General features: G+C 38.6%; 1 protein-coding gene across 2 annotated transcripts in view; it reads right to left on the bottom strand.

The window, feature by feature from the left end:
- The window catches only part of ACBD6 (acyl-CoA binding domain containing 6), a 223,456-nt gene extending 205,517 nt beyond the window's left edge, over nucleotides 1-17,939 (bottom strand). Inside the window, exons 1-3 of one of the 2 annotated variants that reach the window (XM_029229804.1) lie at nucleotides 17,410-17,939; nucleotides 10,658-10,722; nucleotides 1,765-1,861 (exon numbers count right to left, since the gene is read on the bottom strand). In XM_029229804.1, the coding sequence (XP_029085637.1) occupies nucleotides 1,765-1,861; nucleotides 10,658-10,722; nucleotides 17,410-17,631 (384 nt within the window). In that variant the 5' untranslated portion in view covers nucleotides 17,632-17,939. The remainder of the gene's footprint in view (nucleotides 1-1,764; nucleotides 1,862-10,657; nucleotides 10,723-17,409) is intronic. The other variant, XM_029229803.1, reaches the window with a different exon arrangement.
- Between the last annotated feature and the right edge of the window lie 4,278 nt (nucleotides 17,940-22,217).

Raw genomic sequence — 22,217 nt, 5'->3', positions numbered from 1 at the left:
TCTCTTGAGATTGAGATTATGATCTGCCCCATACCAATCAAAAACGAGGCGGAAAAAAAGCTATGAGTCAAAGGGACCAGCTCAGAATGTTTAAACTAAAAATTAAAACGTAAATGAAACGTTAAAATTCCTGTTTACAACTAGATTATGATGTTAACATATTTTTAGAACAATGTATTAAAGAATCATTTTTACTTGAAAGTATCTTTGTCCAATGAAGATGTTGAAAAAAAAGAAAGAAAAGAAAAAAAAAAAAGAAAGTATCTTTGGTTCTGCTTAGTCTACTCAAGTTTTATAAGTTCAACAGGTAAGATTCAGATATTTTTAAAAACATCCTTAATGCCTGTTTGGGTTTCCCTAAGGAAGAACTACCTAACTACATGGACTGTGCATTTGTAAGAGTCATAGTTAACGTAATTTTACTTAGTAATTAAAGTATTGAAGGTAAGAAATCATAAATTCTGTCATTTATCAGAAGTTATCAACTCAAACACCTACATAAGCCAGGCATCAGAAACAGTCAAGTATAAGTCAATAGGGAAGAACTGAGACCACAGCGGCTGGACCTGAAGAGTAAGGACTCACTTAAAGGCATGCAGTTTCAAGTCTTGTTTTTGTTTTTTTTAAATATCGTGCCACAGGGAGATCAGCTCGGTGCGTGCTTTGTGACCACCTAGAGGGGTGGGATAGGGAAGGTGGGAGGGGGACGCAAGAGAGAGGGGACATGGGGATGTATGTATATGTATAGCTGATTCACTTTGTTATACAGCAGAAACTAACACACCATTGTAAAGCAATTATACTCCAATAAAGATGTTAATAAATAAATAAATAAATATCATGCCATTTGTGTTCAGGCTGAGTTCAGCTCAGAGATGCACCTGTTTTTACCAGTGAATTTCAGAGTTTAAGTCCTTAAGACCTTTATGGTATATATCTGTATGCAAACTTGACATTTTATAAAAGATATTAATAAAAAGGAATGTTTCTGAGAATGAATACTCATGCACATCAAAAACATCAGGAAATGTTTCAGTGATTTCCAAAAGGCAGTTGTATCATTAGAGCTATCCTAACTTGGTTATCTCTCCCTCTTTGTACTCATAATTAAGATATACTTTTATATGTCATAACATATAAATCTTTAAGATTCCTTACAACTCTGACATTTTAAGATTCCATCACTGGTGGAACAAAATTCCTTCATACTGGTAATAAATATGTAACAATGTAATAACTGCCGCCAAAGTCCAAAGTAATCTGTTCTTCCACTGGATACCCTAGCATTCGCATTATTATTGTTTTATACTGTTACTCTATTTTTGATACGTTTTATATTCTATAAGGTACTTTACATAATGGCAGAAAGCATGTCATTCATATTTTACCCCTATCAACAAGCATTTTGTACTTTCATAGAAAGTGCTCATTAAAAAAAAAACCTTCTATTTCTCAAGATAATAATATGATCTCAAGTTAAACTCTTTCAAATTCTGAAATGAATTGAGTTTTTACACGACTGAAATTACAATTATGCTTTTAAAAATGCTCTACAATTCAGAGAAGTTCTCAGTATCAGTAGCTGATTATGTTAACATATAAGCAATATTTTTAGAAAAATGCTGCAATAACTTTATAATCTTTTGATTTGAGAAAATAAAACTTTAAGGATGTTATTTAAGCCTAAAGCTTAGTTTTAAACATTAATTTGAGAGAAAGATAATATGTTATTGGAAAATATTATTTACAATCATTCGGTCTTACCTGAGGATTCCAACTTGGATCTAATTTTTTAACTACAGCAATATACTCCTGCATTGCTCGGCTGGGGCTTGAATCACCAAGTGCTTTCCATGCTTCCCTAAAGTAGAGAATACCCAAAATGACCTATCATTAACTATGTAAGGAACACAAAACAGTATCTTTCTTCTTTTTATTATTAAAAAAAGGCACACACATTTTAAGGGTCAGGAGATACAGATATAATAAGCCATATATGAGTAGCCTTCTCTTTTTGCATTTCATTGGTCCACAGCAATATAGACCTTATCACCCCACCTAAGAAGCCCTTTTAGACATTTTTTCCCTAATCACCCTCCCCCATGAAATTTTAAATTTACACATATATTGCACATCTGCTGAATTTTGGAAGATGACACACTATTATACTATCTAAGATTTTTTTTTATTTTTTATTTTTTTTACTATCTAAGATTTTAAAACTCCCCCAAACCCAAATTTCAAACCCCTGTTGAGAATGTATGGTCTACAAATAGGAGTAGTTCCCATCTTATGAATTAACTGTGTTTGTGTCATTTCAGTAATATGTTAACCGTCACACAAAACAATATTCTGTGGGAAATGCTTCAAACTTCTCATTTTAAGATGTGAGAAATATACCTCCCCTTCTGCTGTTATCTCATCTCTAAGCTGCTAGTAGTAGATCCTGAGGCTTTGGGCAGGGACATCAAAAGCAAGGGGAGGGATTTTTGGTTCTAGATGGCAGAGTAGAAGGACGTGCTCTCACTCCCTCTTGCGAGAGCACCAGAATCACAACCAACTGCTGAACAATCATCAAGAGGAAGACAATGGAACTCACCTAAAAAGACACCCCCACATGCAAAGACAAAGGAGAAGCCACAATGAGACGGCAGGAAGGACGCAATCACAATACAATCAAATCCCATAAGTGCTGGGTGGCTGACTGGCAAACTGGAGAACAATTATACCACAGAAAGAAGTCCACCCACTGGAGTGAAGGTTCTGAGCCCCACGTCAGGCTTCCCAACCTGGGTGTCCGGCAATGGGAGGAGGAATTCCCAGAGAATCAGACTTTGAGGGCTAGTGGGATTTGATTTCAGGACTTCAACAGGACTGGGGGAAACAGAGACTCCACTCTTGGAGGGCACACACAAAGTAGTGTGCACAGCGGGACCCAGGGGAACGAGCAGTGACCCCACAGGAGACTGAACCAGACCTACCTGCTAGTGTTGGAGGGTCTCCTGCAGAGGCGGGGGGTGACTGTGTCTCACCGTGAGGACAAGGACATTGGCAGCAGAAGTTCTGGGAAGTACTTGACGTGAGCCCTCCCAGAGTCTGCCATTAGCCCCACCAAAGAGCCCGGGTAGGCTCCAGTGTTGGGTCGCCTCAGGCCAACCAACCAACAGGGAGGGAATCCAGCCCCACCCATCAGCAGACAAGCACATTAAAGTTTTACTGAGCTCTGCCCACCAGAGCAACAGCCAGCTCTACCCACCACCATTCCCTCCATATCAGGAGACGTGCACAAGCCTCTCAGATAGCCTCATCCACCAGAGGGCAGACAGCAGAAGCAGGAACTACAATCCTGCAGCCTGTGGAACAAAAACCACATTCACAGAAAGATAGACAAGATGAAAAGGCAGAGGGCTATGTACCAGATGAAGGAACAAGATAAAACGCCAGAAAAACAACTAAATGAAGTGGAGATAGGCAACCTTCCAGAAAAAGAATTCAGAATAATGATAGTGAAGATGATACAGGACCTCGGAAAAAGAATGGAGGCAAAGATCAAGAAGATGCAAGAAATGTTTGACAAAGACCTAAAAGAATTAAAGAACAAACAAACAGAGATGAACAATACAATAAGTGAAATGAAAAATACACTAGAAGGAATCAATAGCAGAATAACTGAGGCAGAAGAACGGACAAGTGACCTGGAAGACAGAATGGTGGAATTCACTGCTGCGGAACAGAATAAAGAAAAAAGAATGAAAAGAAATGAAGGCAGCCTAAGAGACCTCTGGGACAACATTAAACGCAACAACATTCGCATTATAGAGGTCCCAGAAGGAGAAGAGAGAGTGAAAGGAAAATATGTGAAGAGATTATAGTCAAAAACTTCCCTAACATGGGAAAGGAAAGAGCCACCCAAGTCCAGGAAGCACACAGAGTCCCATACAGGATAAACCCAAGGAGAAACATGCGGAGACACATAGTAATCAAACTGGCAAAAATTAAAGACAAGGAAAAACTACTGAAAGCAGCAAGGGAAAAATGACAAATAACATACAAGGGAACTCCCATAAGGTTAACATGTGATTTCTCAGCAGAAACTCTACAAGCCAGAAGGGAGTGGCATGACATATTTAAAGTGATGAAAGGGAAGAACCTACAACCAAGATTACTCTACCCGGCAAGGATTTCATTCAGATTCAATGGAAAAATCAAAAGCTTTGCATACAAGCAAAAGCTAAGAGAATTCAGCACCACCAAACCAGCTCTACAACAAATGGTAAAGGAACTTCTCTAAGCAGGAAACACAAAAGAAGAAAAGGACCTACAAAGACAAACCCAAGGGCTTCCCTGGTGGTGCAGTGGTTGACAGTCTGCCTGCCGATGCAGGGGACACGGGTTCGTGCCCCAGTCCAGGAAGATCCCACATGCCGTGGAGCAGCTGGGCCCGTGAGCCATGGCCGCTGAGCCTGCGCATCCGGAGCCTGCGCTCCACAACGGGAGAGGCCACAACAGTGAGAGGCCCATGTACCACAAAAAAAAAAAAAAAAACCCAAAGCAATTAAGAAAATGGTCACAGGAACATACATATCGATAACTACCTTAAATGTAAATGGATTATATGTTCCAACCAAAAGACACAGGCTGGTTGAATGGATACAAAAACAAGACCCATATATATGCTGTCTACAAGAGACCCACTTCAGACCTAGGGACACATACATACTGAAAGTGAGGGGACGGAAAAAGATATTCCATGCAAATGGAAATCAAAAGAAAGCTGGAGTAGCAATTCTCATGAGATAAAATAGACTTTAAAATAAAGAATGTTACAAGAGACAAGGAAGGACACTACATAATGATCAAGGGATCAATCCAAGAAGAAGATAAAACAATTATAAATATATATGCACCCAAAATAGGAGCACCTCAATACACAAGGCAACGGCTAACAGCTATAAAAGAGGAAATCGACAGTAACACAATAACAGTGGGAGACTTTAACACCTCACTTACACCAATAGACAGATCATCCAAACAGAGAATTAATAAGGAAACACAAGCTTTAAATGACACAATAGACCAGAAAGATTTAATTGATATTTATAGGACATTCCATCCAAAACAGCAGACTACACTTTCTTCTCAAGTGCACACAGAACATTCTCCAGGATAGATCATATCTTGGGTCACAAATCAAGCCTCACTAATTTAAGAAAATTGAAATCATATCAAGCATCTTTTCTGACCACAACACTATGAGATTAGAAATCAATTACAGGGAAAAAAACGTAAAAAACACACACATGGAGGCTAAACAATACGTTACTAAATAACCAACAGATCACTGAAGAAATCAAACAGGAAATAAAAAACTACCTAAAGACAAATGACAATGAAAACACAATGATCCAAAACCTATGGGATGCAGCAAAAGCAGTTCTAAGAGGGAAGTTTATAGCAATACAATCCTACCTCAAGAAACAACAAACATCTCAAATAAACAATCTAACTCTACACTTAAAACAACCAGAGAAAGAAGAACAAACAAAACCCAAAGTTAGTGGAAGGAAAGAAATCATAATGATCAGAGCAGAAATAAATAAAATAGAAACAAAGAAAACAACAGCAAAGATCAATAAAACTAAAAGCTGGTTCTTTGAGAAGAGAAACAAAATTGATAAACCACTAGCCAGACTCACCAAGAAAAAGCAGGAGAGGACTCAAATCAATAAAATTAGAAATGAAAAAAGGAGAAGTTACAACAGACACCGCAGAAATGCAAAGCATCCTAAGAGACTACTACAAGCAACTCTATGCCAGTAAAATGGACAACCTGGAAGAAATAGACAAATTCTTAGAAAAGAATAACCTTCCAAGACTGAAGCAAGAAGAAACAGAAAATATGAACAGACCAATCACAAGTAATGAAATTGAAACTGTGATTAAAAATCTTCCAACAAACAAAAGTCCAGGACAGATGGCTTCACAGGTGAATTCTATCAAACATTTAGAGAAGAGCTAACACCCATCCTTCTCAAACTCTTCCAAAAATCTGCAGAGGAAGGAAAACTCCCAAACTCATTCTATGAGGCCACCATCACCCTGATACCAAAACCAGACAAAGATACTACAAAAAAAGAAAATTACAGACCAATATCACTGATGAATATAGATGCAAAAATCCTCAACAAAATACTAGCAAACAGAATCCAACAACACATTAAAAGGATCATACACCATGATCAAGTGGGATTTATCCCAGGAATGCAAGGATTCCTCAATATATGCAAATGAATCAATGTGAGACACCATATTAACAAACTGAAGAAAAACCATATGATCATCTCAATAGCTGCAGAAAAAGCTTTTGACAGAATTCAACACCCATTTACGATAAAAACTCTCCAGAAAGTGGGCACAGAGGGAACCTACCTCAACATAATAAAGACCATATATGACAACCTACAGCAAACATCATTCTCAATGGTGAAAAACTGAAAGCATTTCCTCTAAGATCAGGAACAAGACAAGGATGTCCACTCTCACCACTATTATTCAACACAGTTTTGGAAGTCCTAGCCACGGCAATCAGAGAAGAAAAAGGAATAAAAGGAATACAAATTGGAAAAGAAGAAGTAAAACTGTCACTGTTTGCAGATGACACGATACTATACATAGAGAATCCTAAAGATGCCACCAGAAAACTACTATAGAGCTAATCAATGAATTTGGTAAAGTTGCAGGATACAAAATTAATGCACAGAAATCTCTTGCATTCCTATATGCTAACAATGAAAGATCAGAAAATTAAGGAAACACTTCCATTTACCATTGCAACAAAAAGAATAAAATACCTAGAAATAAACCTACCTAGGGAGACAAAAGACCTGTATGCAGAAAACTATAAGACACTGATGAAAGAAATTAAAGATGATACAAACAGATGGAGAGATATACCACGTTCTTGGATTGGAAGAATCAATATTGTGAAAATGACTATACTACCCAAAGCAATCTACAGATTCAAAGCAATCCCTATCAAACTACCAATGGCATTTTTCACAGAACTAGAACAAAATATCTTAAAATTTGTATGGAGACACAAAAGACCCCGAAGAGCCAAAGTGGTGTTGAGGGAAAAAAACGGAGCTGGAGGAATCTGACTCCCTGACTTCAGACTATACTACAAAGCTACAGTAATCAAGACAATATGGTACTGGCACAAAAACAGAAACACAGATCAATGGAACAGGATAGAAAGCCCAGAGATAAACCCATGCACCTATGGTCAACTAATCTATGACAAAGGAGGCAAGGATATACAATGGAGAAAAGACAGTCTCTTCAATAAGTGGTGCTGGGAAAACTGGACAGCTACATGTAAAAGAATGAAATTAGAACACTCCCTAACATCACACACAAAAATAAACTCAAAATGGATTAGAGACCTATATGTAAGACCAGACACTATAACACTCTTAGAGGAAAACACAGAACACTCTTTGACATAAATCACAGCAAGATCTTTTTTGATCCACCTCCTAGAGTAATGGAAATAAAAACAAAAATAAACAAATGGGACCTAATGAAACTTAAAAACTTTTGCACAGCCAAGGGAACTACAAACAAGACGAAAAGAGAACCCTTAGAATGGGAGAAAATATTTGCAAATGAATCAATGAACAAAGGATTAATCTACAAAATATATAAACAGCTCATGCAGCTCAATATTAAAAAAACAAACAATACAATCCAAAAATGGGCAGAAGACCTAAATAGACATTTCTCCAAAGAAGACATACAGATGGCCAAGAAGCACATGAAAAGCTGCTCAACATCACTAATTATTAGAGAAATGTAAATCAAAACTACAATGAGGTATCACCTCACACCAGTTAGAATGGGCATCATCAGAAAATCTACAAACAACAAATGCTGGAGAAGGTGTGGAGAAAAGGGAACCCTCTTGCACTGTTGGTGGGAATGTAAATTGATACAGCCACTATGGAGAACAGTATGGAGGTTCCTTAAAAAAGTAAATCTAGAATTACCATATGACCCATCAATCCCACTATGGGCATATACCCAGAGAAAACCATAATTCAGAAAGACACATGCACCCCAATGTTCACTTCCGCACTATTTACAATAGCCAGGTCATGGAAGCAACCTAAATGCCCATCGACAGACGAATGGATAAAGAAGACGTGGTACATATATACAATGGAATATTACTCAGCCATAAAAAGGAACGAAATTGGGTCATTTGTAGAGACGTGGATGGATCTAGAGACTGTCATACAGAGTGAAGTAAGTCAGAAAGAGAAAAACAAATATCGTATATTAACGCATATATGTAGAACCTAGAAAAGTGGTACAGACGAACCGGTTTGCAGGGCAGAAATTGAGACACAGATGTAGAGAACAAACATATGGACACAAAGGGGGGAAAGTGGCAGGGGAGGGGTGGTGGTGGTGTGATGAATTGGGAGATTGGGATTGACATATATATACTAATATGTATAAAATGGATAACTAATAAGAACCTGTGGTATAAAAAAATAAAATAAAATTCAGAAAAAAAAAGCAAGGGGAAGTGAAGACAGAGATAAGAATACAGTGAGTAAGAAGGTAGGGACCTCCTGCAGTTTAATACCAAGGGCAATATTTTAGTCCTGAGCCTCCTTCTGTGTTTTCCTTTTCTTCTTTTTTGCCAGCTGCGAGGACAGGCCTCCTTCTTGGCTTTTCCCTGCCAATTCTTTCTACCTCCAACCGGGAAGTACAGCCACTGATCTACTGTAAAACAGAACTCAGTCCCACAGTTTTCTCACTACCTGCCTGCTCCTATGATGAACAGAACATCTTTCTGAGGTTTCCTAAATTTATTTTTGCTGAATCTCTTGAAAGTTACTTGTATACATCATAACACTTTACCCCAAATATATATTCTTCAAAGTGAAGAAACTTAATATCAGTACTATTAAATAAACGTATATAGACCATATTCAGATTTCCCTGACTTCCCCAAAAGGTTCTTTATAGCTTTCTTCTCCCAGATGAGGAGCCAATCAAGATTTACACACAGCACTGAGTTTCATGTATCTTTAGACTTTTTGTCTTCCATGATATTGCTATTTTCTAAGAGTCTGAACCAGCTGTTTTATAAAATATCTTTCAATTTGCATTTGTCTGATTGTTTCCTCACCTACAGAGTGTTCTTGCCAAAAATGATTAATCATGACTAGAATCAGGTTAAATATTTGGCAAGAGCAACATATAGGTGACATGTCGTTTACAATTCATCACATGACAGCAGTTTGTCCCATGGTGATAGGAGTCAGGACTTAGTAAAAGCAGTATCTCCTGGTTTCCTCTTTGTAATTAATAAGTAAACTGTGGATCAGATTGTGTGAATATTGTTCCCTAGTAGTTTTTCATCTAATGATTTTAACATCCATTGATGATTCTTGACTGGATTATTATTATAGTGGTTGTAAAGTCTAAACTTTTAAAAATTATTAAAAACAGTGAGATAACAGGCAAACTTGGGGAAAAAAATAATGGTGAATTATAATTCTTAAACTAAAACAAAAAACTCACAATAAAATTTACATCAGGTATTCTCTACAACAGTAATAAAATGCCAGTCAGAGAACTTTTTGTTATCATCAGCAAAGAAAACCTGCGCCAGAATGAAAATCAAAGCACTGCTTCCTTCACTGAGAATGTCTTACACAAAAAAAAGTCAGCTGAACTAAACAGTTGTGCTTAATGACATTAATATTTGCATTCGGGTTCAAGCTCTACATCTCCTCAGAGCTGAGTAACAAACATTTCCTAGACAGGCAACTTGTCCAGGGGACCACATTGTGAAATATGCTTCTTCTCTCTATAACCATATTTCATCTTTTCTTTTTAAACCCTACTCTCTCTACTTTTAATTCTAGGGCTGATGCTCCAAAGTCCCTCCTTCTATAACTAAGGTTCCCTATTGTATGCAATTTCTCTCTTTTCACTTAGACAAGGTAAGAGGAAATAAGGCCTCAAATGATAAGAGGTAATCTCTGAATTATAAGTAAAAAAATCTAGGAGGGCATAATCTTTTTATGTATTCAGGAAAGAAGTAGACTCACTATCTATTTTTTCCCCCTTCTGCCCAACAGGGTATTATACGCACTTCTTCACCATGGTGTGGGTGGGCAAGGAACAGAAGGGCACTAGAAATGAGCAGATAAAATTGCGAAGGGGAGAAGAATAAAAAAATTGGGATTTACCCTGCTCTTCTACCTTCCCATCCTCCTGGCCTTCCTCCAAAGATCCCTCCAGAGGGGAGAAGTGGTGTCCCATTAGGGGCTGTATGACAGGGAAGGAAAATTCCAACCAATAGCTCTTTTGGTCACTCTCTAAGAAGCAATTCATATGTAAGGAATGTGTGTCTGCTGTGAACTACTTATATACCAACATCATGGCATAAGAATCCTTTAGGAGATTTAACTAAAATCGGATTCTTTTAATCTCTCTCCCAACTGCCTATCATTAGCACAGTCTACAGCAGAAAGAGATTAATAGAAAACTAATTCTTTAATCTGCTCACTACTTTCTAATTCCTAAACACCTAAGCCATTTACAACAACCACATTAGATCCCAAGAATTTCTTACCATTTTTGCTTTCCTTCAAAGTCAAAGAAGCTTGGTTTAGGAGTATTGCAATTTCCAACTTTGACCTAGATCAAGCGGGAGGGGAGTAAAATCAAGAACTTATTTTTCAAAGAAATGTCAGAGAAACTAATTTTTAAATCTATTATGTATACTTCATAACTATAGGTTAGAAAATATCTGCATCATATAAAATAACAAAATTTAACATGCTTTGCAAAAGCAAACCAAAAAACAAACTTTAAATACAGGCTGCTTTGGCTTACTGCATAAAAAAACTGTTATCTAACAGTGTAATACATTAAAAAAAAAAAAGGGTGACAGTGCATTCCTAAATTAGTAGACAAATTATATATATGAAACAAATTATAAATATAGATTATGCAATCCTTATTACCATTTGTAATGTAGAAGAATTTTTAAACTTGCAATAAACAAGCTTTAAAGTACAGTTTATCAGAATTCATCATACCGTCTGTCTGTGTTGATTCTTGTAACACTATCAGCATTTTATCTCTCTCAAATTCCAGGATAAAGCACACTATTTTTAACGTGCCCTATTATGAAACTAGTCAACATAAATTTAGATGCTAAAAGCCACACAAAAAAAATTTCAAGGTTTCTCAATAATATAAATTCTATTTATTCCACAATAATCTTCTCTTGTTTGTGCTCAATACTTATTTTTAATCCTCAAACACTTGTAGTTAAACTACACAGTAATTATTTTCATTGTGAATAAGCATAAGTGAAATTCACACAACTGTAGAATTCACTACACAGCTCGATTCCCACTGTCAGCAGTAATCTCCCTTTCTGATGAACCCTCACAGCACTTACTCTATACCTCTCTGATAGCACTTTTCACTTTTACCTTGTGTTAGCAAGGTTTGTGTAGTCTCATCTTACCATTAGAATATAGCCTCTAAGAAACCATTCTTAAGTCGTTCATTGCACATAACATAGTATCTAACTTAAGGCAGTAAAAAAATGTTTGTTGCATATAAAATGAATACATTAGGCATGTGTTCAATAAAATACCTATTTTCCCTAAAGCTAAATACCACAATCTGGACCCCATCTACTTCTCAAAGACTTTCCCACTACCTCCTTCTACTCTTACACACTTGCATTTTGCTAAAATCAAACTGATGGTCTACTCACTAACCAGACTGATCTACTCACTGCATTTAGAATTTTTATTCTATTTTGCTCATGTTATTTCCCTCACCTAAAAAGACTTCTCTTCTCTCAGCTTTTCAAAATGCTAAATCTCCTTGCAGTCCCACTCAAGGTTCAAATTCTAAGAACCCTTTCCATCTACAATGATCTCATCCATCTCTGAGTTCCTAACAACCATCATCTCTATCATTTGCTTAGCCATTAATCACATGGCCCTCTGGCTGTTATTAAAATGTACATTTACACAGGGGCAGCCCGGTCATGATGGGACGGGGGAAGAAATGATGAAAGAGCAGGAGCTGCTTTTCTTGAACAATCACCATAAACCAAAAGTTTCACATATGTATGTCAAATGAGGCACACAACAATCCTGTTAGGCTTGCCATTACAAATTCATTCTATAAATGAGTACAGAGGAGCTCACACATGAGTGAATCTTGAATTAGGAGTCAAGACTTGACTCCAGGACTGTTAGACACCAAAGTCCAATATTACTCTACTATACAACACTCTTTTATATGCCACATAGAATCTAGGCTTCAGTTCTGGCATCTCTAAAATCACTTGAACTACTGTGTTAGAAATATGAAATGAGATAAACTACTAGGCATCATAAAAATAGCAGTTATTACTATTTGTGGTTTTTTTATTCAGACAACAGCCAGTGGCAGAAACAAATACCAGTATCTATCCTTCCTCTCTCTTATGGTAATAGAAGTCTCAGCCGGACACATGGTCATTGAGCTGAACATTACATGTGGCCACGCAACTTCTGCCCAGGTTCGGGGGGCTGGATGTATGTGAAAGTGATATAAATATCTTCCTTAAAAAGAAAGGGGGGCTTGGGGTTTCCCTGGTGGCACAGTGGTTGAGAGTCTGCCTGCCGATGCAGGGGACACGGGCTCGTGCCCCGGTCCAGGAAGATCCCACATGTCGTGGAGCGGCTGGGCCCGTGAGCCATGGCCGCTGAGCCTGCGCGTCCGGAGCCTGTGCTCCGCAACGGGAGAGGCCACAACAGTGAGAGGCCTGCATACCGGGGTGCGGGGGGGGGGGAAGAAAGGGGGGCTTGTTCTTACCTTTCCCTCTGCCCTGGCTAGAACATGCGTATGGTGAGCTATCTCTGGCCATGGGAAGAGAATCTTAGGGCAGCAGTTCACAAACCTTTTGGTCTCATAATCCCTTTACACTCTTAGAAACTGATCCCCCCAAAGAGCTTTTGTTTACGTGGGTTATATCTATCAATATTTACCAGATTAGAAATGAAATTTTAAAATATGTATTAATTCATTTAAAAATAATAAACTCATTACATGTTAACATAAATAACAAAAATTTATGAAAAATATATATTTTAAAGCAAAAAAAATTTAGTGAGAAAAGTGACAGTGTTTTACAATTTGCAAATCTCTTTACTGTCTGCCTTAATAGAAGGCAGGTGTATTCTACTTCTGCATTCAATCTATTGCAGTACATGCTGTTTTGGTTGAAGTAAATGAAGAAAATTCAACTTCACAGAGATATGTTGTTCGAAAAGAAAAGTATTTTAGTAGCATTTTCAGATAATTGTGGATACTCGTCTTTGATATCACACCAAAACTAAACAAGTGGCAGTTTCTTTAAGGTTAATTGCAATGTGGAATCTGAAGTGATACCAACAAATTTTTCACACTGTTACATTAAAATCCATTGGTCTGACCTGCACTTTCAATGTATCTTTTATCCACACGTAATTTGTAACCTCACTCCCTGAAATATTTGAAAAAACAGTTCACTGAGTTCCGCAGATCTTCCAAATGGCACAATTCATTATACATACAATACCGGAAGTTCACAATCATTAAAACCTCCACTAATCTTATCAAAAACGTTTTTCAGTATTAGGAAGCCGTCAAGATCGGGTGGCAGATACAGATTTTCCAAACTTAATTTTCACTTGAAGGCTCAAATGTTGTCACTGGCAACTAATACTGTCAGTTTTTTTCCTTGAAGTGACAGGCTGACTTCACTCATTTTCAAGAAACTGTATGCCAAATGCTCAAATCTGAATAAGCACAGTTTATCAGTGAGTTGCTCTGTTAAGTAAATATCATGTTTCATGTGGGTAGCTCAACTTGCAACCAAAAATTACACAGGTGTTTTTCCTCAAAACAACCAACATAATTCAGTATGCAGAAGTATTTTGTGTGTACCCCCATTTCATCACACACAATAGTAAAAAGATGTGTACTCAACAGTTAATACTGAATAAAAATCAAAAATTTTCACTGCTTCATCAAAGACATTTTAAAGTGAAACTGGCCTTTTTTTTTTTTTAACTCAGAGTACACAGTGGTTAAAAAAAAATAACTACTAGTACAGTCTGCTGCCACTGCCTTGATTCATGCTAACACATCAGCAGTTTTATCTGCCATGACAGCACAGAAAAAAGGCAAATACAAGCATATCTCGTTTTACTGCACTTTGCTTCATTGTGCTTTGCAGACACTGCGTTTTTCACAAATTAAAGGTTTGTGGACACCCTGTATCAAGCAAGTCTATCGGCACCATTTTTCCAATAGCATTTGCCCATTTCATGTCCCTGGGTTACATTTTGCTAATTCTCCCAGTATTTCAAACCCTCCACTAGCGAAAAGATTATGAGTCACTGAAGGCTCAGATGATGGTTAGCATTTTTTAGCAATAAAGTATTTTTTAATTGAGGTATATACATTTTTTAGACATAACACTTTTGCACACTTAATGGACTACAGTATAGTATAAACATAACTTTTATATGCATTGGGAAACCAAAACATTCGCGTGACTCACTTTATTGTGCTATTTGCTTTATTGCAGTGGTCTACAACTGAACCCTTGATATCTCTGAGGTATGCCTGTAGTGTCTTGGTATTATTATGAAAATAGTTTTGACTTTATATTCTGTGAAAGTCTGAGGGATTATCAGGGGACCATAGTTTGAGAACTGCTGCCTTGAGGGATGGCTGAACTACAAGATAGACAAAGACTAAGCCCCTGGATGATCACATGAAACAGAAGCACCCTATCAGCCCTAGATCGCCTACCTCCAGACCATTATGTGAGATGAAAATAAAAGTTCAGCAGCTGACCCAGTATCCTCACTGATACAGAAGCTTTTGTTTTCCCAAATTCAAAGAATAGTTCTGGATCCACAAAGACTGGGAAAATAAAACTGCAGGATTTTAGGACATCGTAAGAACAGTTTCCTAATCAGGGATGATGAACCCTAAGCTATGAAGCAGTTATAAAATGCAGCACTTTAACAGAGCATCATCTAAACTCTGTTCTCTCTGATATATGTATGATGTATCAGTGCCCCGAAACAGAATATTTCAACAAAGTTTGCCAATGGTAAATGCCAGTGAATCAAGTGTACCCAGGTTAAAGTAGGAGAACACGCTGAGTATCCCCACCTGTGCTAGTGCTGAAGGTTCCTCAACAGGAGCTTGAAATTTTCATTGTCCTCTAGTTTCACAGGTGTCAATTAGTTATCTTTTGCTGGGAGAGTGCAGGCTAATGCATGCAGGACCAAAAAAACCCTGTTAATTGGTGTGATCTTTCTGAAACTTCACTAAAAGATAATTGTGCAGTCATAGGCTTATCCAAGACTAAAAGAGCTATTATGTTATGTTAGGGCTCTGCCTGAGAAAGTAAGGTTCACATCTCAGCTTATTTTCAGCCTCTTCCTGCTGACAAAATAGAGTGCTATTTGGAATAGAAAATGTAATTATTTTATGATAAAGGTTGATTTTATGAGAAATGTAATTATTTTATGAGAAATTCTGATCCACCATACAGGAATTATATTGGACTTTCAACTTTGTTATTCTATCAAAGATGCTATTTTTAATACTGCCACAGAATTCCGATAAAAACAAAATATTTAGAAGAGATTGATAAACACTGTGTGCCCTAACATATCTAAGTAAGCATAATCTTATTCTCTAATTCTCTAATAATTATTCTCCAATAACGAGGAATTTTATTTCCAGAAACAGAATATCTCTAACCACACTAATGGCAAGAGGGTGAGGAACACACGCCTCTTCCAGACTATCTGGATGAAGTATATTTGAGACAGATGGTTGCCAGCTGACAGGTGACTATAGTTCACTGATGACCCCAATATCAGATATTTAATAATGATGAGGCTAATATCAATAAATATATGTCATAGAAAGAAAAACAATGCTTTTAGGAAATTTGGAGAAAATTAGTCTTATACCGCCCAGAGAATCATCAGTCAGCCATGTTACTGGTCCAAGCGCAATGCTCAATAAATTCTTGTTAAATAACTGAAAGTCTCATTTTAATGTTATTAGGACAGGATAAATGACCAAAGAGAAAACAGATATCCAGGACTTCTGCATGAAAACAAATTCTGAGGCCAATTCAGGCATATTTTCATTCAACACTATAATTTATACCATTTGTTCCTACCAGCTATATCTCTCAGGTCACTTTAACAGATATTCATGAATCTTCAAAAGAAGGTTCATCTCTACTTAGTATATTCAGTTTAAGAATACAGAGGGACCCCACAACTTTTTTTTTTTTTAAAGAATACAGGGGGAATCAGATACCAAGAGGCATAAAATGGGCTGTTATCCAGAACTTCATTCCTTCCAGTGTTCCAAAGAGCTGGAGTTTTCCTGAACTGTTATTTAACTCTCGTGAGCGATTTTTCACATGTTTAAATCTAAACACCTCAAGTAACTTTATAAGTCTCTTGATGGCAAGTGTCATGATGCTTTTGCTTCTCTGCATCCCCCACAGGCATAACACCCAAGTGTTTTGCCATAAAAGATGCTGAACAAGTATTTGTCGATTATGATAAAGCAATTATTTTTCTAACCCAATTACTCTTTGAGGATAAATTAAAGATGTCTCATATGACATTATTATTATTATTATTTCCATACTTCCAGGTAATCTTTGAAGCCTTAGAGTTCTCTATGACCCTAGGCAAGTTATCTACTCTCTCTGGGTTTCCTTATTCCTAAGAGAAGGGCATTATTTCATCTGGTGTTTTCTAGCTCTAAAATTTTCATAACTGTATCTAACACAAGCATATTCAGCCAAAACATAAGTCTAAGATATTTAGGGTTAAAAAAAATCACAATAATAAAAGTAGTAATACTTTACTTTGCATTGCATCACCCTCTTTATTACAATCATATTATTCTCAGAAATGTTTTTTTAACATTACTACGTTTACTTCCAAACGACCCTCTGGCAAGAGTGAACGATAAATCTTGTTTTGTAAATGTTCTGAAGCTGGTGAAAGCGTAAGTGCAAGGCCACTAAGCAAGTCAGAGAAGACACAGAAAAACTGTCATTCAGGGTCAGCTAAATATCACTCGGATAGCAGACAGGTCCTTTCCATGTCCAGAATGATGCTAATCCTTACCAGATGATTAAAAAACAACACACACACACACATACAAACTTCATTACACCTAGCCATTAATCAAGCACGTTTACTATCTGTTTTTTGGAGGAAAGAGAAGGCCTGTGGTCGCTCTCCCGCATCCACCCCATCCCTGCGACTTTACCTGCTTGTACCGGGCATACAGGTACAAGAGCTGCTCCCTGCTGGCCCCTTGAACCAGGCCTCGGAAGTGCGCGGCAGCCTTCTCAAACAGCTCTGTCAGCCTCCTGGACGCCTCGGTCTCCGGGCTCTGGAGGGATTCCATATCCACGGAGTCGTCCCCCGAGCTCAGCTCTCCGCCGCTGTCGCCCGTAGTGGCTCCCGCAGGCAGGAATGGCGAAGCCATGTGACCGCCTGTCTTCTTCAGACGGGGTGTGACGCCGGCTTGGGGTCCTGGCCCACCAGTCTCGGTCTTGAACCAGAGCTCAAGTCGGACCCAAGCTCACTTTCTCGCACTCCTCGCTTAACTCTGCCTCCCTCTCTCCCCCTGCCCTCCCCGGGCGTACGTGGCGGGCTCCGCCACCCTCTGCAGCTCTCCCCCGCTGCCCGGCCTCTTCCGGTACCCCTGGCTAACAGCGCGCTCCGAATAGCTCACGTCCCTCCAGCGGCGCGGCGGGGGTCCGCGAGCAGCACAGCAGGAAGTCCGGGAGAGAAGGAGGCGGGGCGGCGTGGGCGCGGGGCGGCGTGGGCGCGGGGCGGCGTGAGCGCGGGGCGACGTGAGCGTGGGGCGGTGTCAGCGACAGAGCACGCGCCCGGAGCTGCGGCCGGCGGCCTCTTTCTCACTGGGCGGGGGAAGGGTGGGTGGCCCTTGTTTGGGCACCGCCGCTATGTTGCGGGATTCATGCGACCGCGCTGGGGGAACGCTGCTTGGAGAAACAGTCCTCAGTTGTTGAGGTGTCTGTTAATCGTTTCGTTGAAAATACTAGGCCATCGGGGGTGGGGGAAGGAGGCCGTGTATTTGGTAGTGTAGCGATAGAAGCGGAGTTGTGGGAAACTTGGAGCTGAGGACGAAGGTTCCGCCTGCGCCCGCCTTCCAAGGTTAGGTGTCCCGAGCGCCCCAAATGGGCCTCGGATACCTGCATCCATTGCTGGAGAGTTTGGTTCTAACTTGAATAGTGAATGGAAATTTGGGAGATGGGGCCTTCAGCGCCCAAATTGTGTGATTGGTCCAGTCTCTCCGTGTCTTGCTTTGCATGCGTCCGTGACCCCCATCTCGCTGAACTTTATGGGACCCCACCCACACCCCAGGGCCCTTAGCGCGGTGCTTCTTCCCAGCTCAGCCTTTGCCACTGTGCTTTGGCAGACCCTGAAAAGTGAAAACAAAAATGTACTACATAGTTCTGCCCTGGACGAACTCAGAAAACTGCAGCAACTATAACGTGATTGTGATAGTGTCAAAGAAAATAGTCAATAACCTGTAATAGGAGTAGAGGAGAGGACTTCCCTGGTGGCACAGTGCTTAAGAATCTGCCTAACAATGCAGGGACACGGGTTCGAGCCCTGGTCCGGGAAGATCCCACATACCACGGAGCAACTAAGCCCTTGCGCCACAACTACTGAAGCCGACGCGCCTAGAGCCCATGCTCCGCAACAAAAGAAGCCACCGCAATGAGAAGCCTGCACACCAAAACAAAGACCCAATGCAGCCAAAGATAAATAAATTTAAAAAGAATAGAGGAGAGTTTTATTTGAGCCAAACTGAGGACTATAGTCCAGGAGTTAGCCTCTCGGTAGCTCTGAGGAACTGCTCTGGAGAAGCATGGTTTTCAGCACAATTTTATGTTCTTTAAGAAGAAAGAACAGCAAACCTGATAAGAGTACATTCCTTCAAAGTTAAAAACAAACAAACAAAGAAACAGATTAGCTTGTACACAGCAAGTTAGTATGGCTTTGGCACCTAGGAAAGGAGCCTTATCATCAAAGGAGTACTAGCATGGATGTCCCAGAAAGGGAGACTTTTATCTCTGTCTTCAGAAGGGACATTCTTTACTTCTGGACAGTGCACTCTTCTTTATTGGTTAGAGCAGATATACAATGCGTGTTGATGGGCTACAAGGCAGGCTGTTCTAGATAGCATAAAATTCAAGCTAAATCAACGTATAAGCTAGAGTGACTTCCCTATACCTCAATATGTGAAAATTTCTTCCATCAATAGTTAAGTTTTACTGAGTGGTTATTATGTCCTAAGTGTTGTTAAAAACAACAACAACAACATTATATTCATTTAGTTCTCAAAACACTGTAATAAGCACCCTCAGAATGGTACAAAGAAAGTGTTCTAAAGAATGGTTATTCACTGTTTGGGATTAGGCTTTAGATAGGTGGACAGGGGAGAAGGGGTAAACAGGGTGAGAGAACAAAGAAAAAAGGCAGGAAGATGAGAAACCTTGGATCAGGATTCAACAAACATTCCTTGAGTATCCCAAATGTACCACTGTTAGTCCCTGCTCTCAGGGCACTCATGGTCCAGTCAAGGGATGGCTGATGAACAAAGTCTCGTAATTAAAAAGTGTTAATAGTAACTTACTGATTCCCTTACTGTTTAAGGGAGTTAATTCTTACTGCTTAAGGTAGGTACAGTTATTTCCAGTTTAGACAGGAAATTAGCACAGAATGGTTAGGTAACTTGCCCAAGGCTGCACAGTTAATAAGTAGAGAAACAAGGGAAAAATCAAAGTTGTAAGTTGTTTTAGTCAGAAATTAGCCTGCATATGGTGTAATGATAGATGATGAATCTGAAAAGTAGACTGAAGGGAAGGTACATGGACATTTATATATCTCTGTGGAATTTTTATTAGAAATGGGAATTAAGTATTATCAACAGTTTTTTCGGCAGCCCTGGAGATTGTTTTTTCTACTTTAATCTTTTGAAGAAAATATTAATAAAGTTTCTATTTCAATGAATTATATGGACAACGATATTAATAATTAATAGGAACTTAATGAATTATATTAACAAACACTAATAAATTAATATAAATTTTAATGTGTTATGTTAATAGATTTCCTGATGTTGAATTACACTTCTATTCCTGGAATAAACTCACTCTGGTCTTGGTCCTGATTTTTTGTTTGTTTGTTTGTTTTTTAATTATTTCTAGGTTCAGTTTGCTAATATTTTCTTTAGTATCTCTACAGCCCTATTTAAAGATGACTGACAGTTTTCCTTTTTGTTCTGCCCTTTCTCAATTTTGTGTCAGGGTAATAGTAGACCTGCAGAATATATTTAGAAGTTTTCACCTTTTTCTGTATTCTGCAACAGCATAAATAACATGGGAATAGAGCAAGCACAAATCTCATGGCTGGTGGGAGTGTAAATTGATACAACCACTTTGGGAAAATGTTTGGTACTATTTACTAAAGGTAAACATGACCAATTCTACTTCTACCCAGCAAGCATGTAATATATGCATTCATCCAAAGACACATATAAGAACATTCACAGCAGCACTATTCCTGATCTCCCCAAACTGGAAACACCCAAATAGCCATCAACAGTAATAACAATAAAGTGTAGTGTGTTTACACAACAGAATACTATTCAGCAGCAAGAATGAACTAATTTACAATCAGACACAACGTATGAATGAATCTCATAAACATAATGTAGAGCCCAGGAAACCTGACAACAAAGAGCTAATTCTGTACGTTTCCATTCATATACAGCTCAAAGTCAGGCAAAATGAATCTATGATGTTAGAAGTCAGGATAGTGAGTAGTCTTGGGGTTAGTAATCTGAAGGGTACATAAAGGGGGCTTCTGGGTGTTGGCGATGTTCTCTTTCTTGAGCTGAATTCTGCTTGCACAAGTGTGTTCACTTTATGAAAATTCACTTAAAAATTTTGTACTTTTCTGTATATAAATTATATCTGAATGAAAAATTTAAGAACAAAACAAAAAGAAAGAAAGAAAGAGCTCCTGATATTCAGAAGCTGCTCTAGTACTCACAGCTAAACCATATTATTCTCCTATTAGATAGACATAATCTCATGAAATACCAACCTCAGACAAGGTCACTCTGAGACCATGATAAAATGAGACAAAGTAAAGCACTTCAGAAGTTTGCCTAAGCATAGACAAAAACAAGATCACTCTGCCAACCACAAAGTACCACAAGATACCCTTTCTCTTGGCCACCATGTGTGACTATTACTTATTTGCAAATTATAGCTTTATTCTCATTCTAGTCTTCCCTCTGTATAGATAAGACTGATTGAGATGCCCAGTCATAAATTGCCCCAGCTGCCTGACAGCATCCAATAAGAACAAATCTCCAATTCCTTAGATTTCTCCCTCAAGTCACCAACCAAAGCCCAAATCCTATAATAGGTTACTTCTTAACACCTTACTGAGACAGCCCATTGTTCTCCATTTATGTGTTCTTCCTCACTATAGTAAATCCAACTTGGTTACAGGAGCCTGAAGAGCATTAAAGCCCGAGAACGTTTGATTTCTTGAGGATTCAATTAAAACACCCAAACTATCAGGATCCGATGACTTAGAGGGAAGAGAGCTTTTACAATCAGTGTTTCCATTCAAGCATTTCTTGGGAACTGTAGGAAACTGTATATGTTTTTCTGAATCTCAAGAAAAATCAGCTGAGAAATCAGGAAGACAGGGGAAAATATTATGATTAGAATAAAAGCTTAAACAATCAGAATTCAAGTTTGACAATCAACATAGAGAAGGTACTGATTCAAAGGGATCCACTGACAAGTCAAAAGCAATAGCAGGATATTGTTAACACCTGGAGTCCAAAGTGAGCCAGGGAAAGGAGCAGGCAGGAGAATATCTAATCAAGATCTAACCAGTCTTCCAGAGTTGCCATTTTACACATGTGTTCGTTGCGCCTGCTGATAACAGTGCAAATGAAATAAATATTAATAAGATTATATGCATAGGCTACTTCATACAGATTCTGTGAGTGATGTT

The sequence above is a fragment of the Monodon monoceros genome, unplaced genomic scaffold, assembly GCF_005190385.1.
Source record: "Monodon monoceros isolate NGI ecotype Baffin Bay Population unplaced genomic scaffold, NGI_Narwhal_1 Super_Scaffold_18, whole genome shotgun sequence".
In the NCBI taxonomy this organism is placed as follows: Eukaryota; Metazoa; Chordata; class Mammalia; order Artiodactyla; family Monodontidae; genus Monodon; species Monodon monoceros.
The sequence above is the reverse complement of the archived record's forward strand: the minus strand, read 5'-3'. Positions and strand labels throughout refer to the sequence as shown.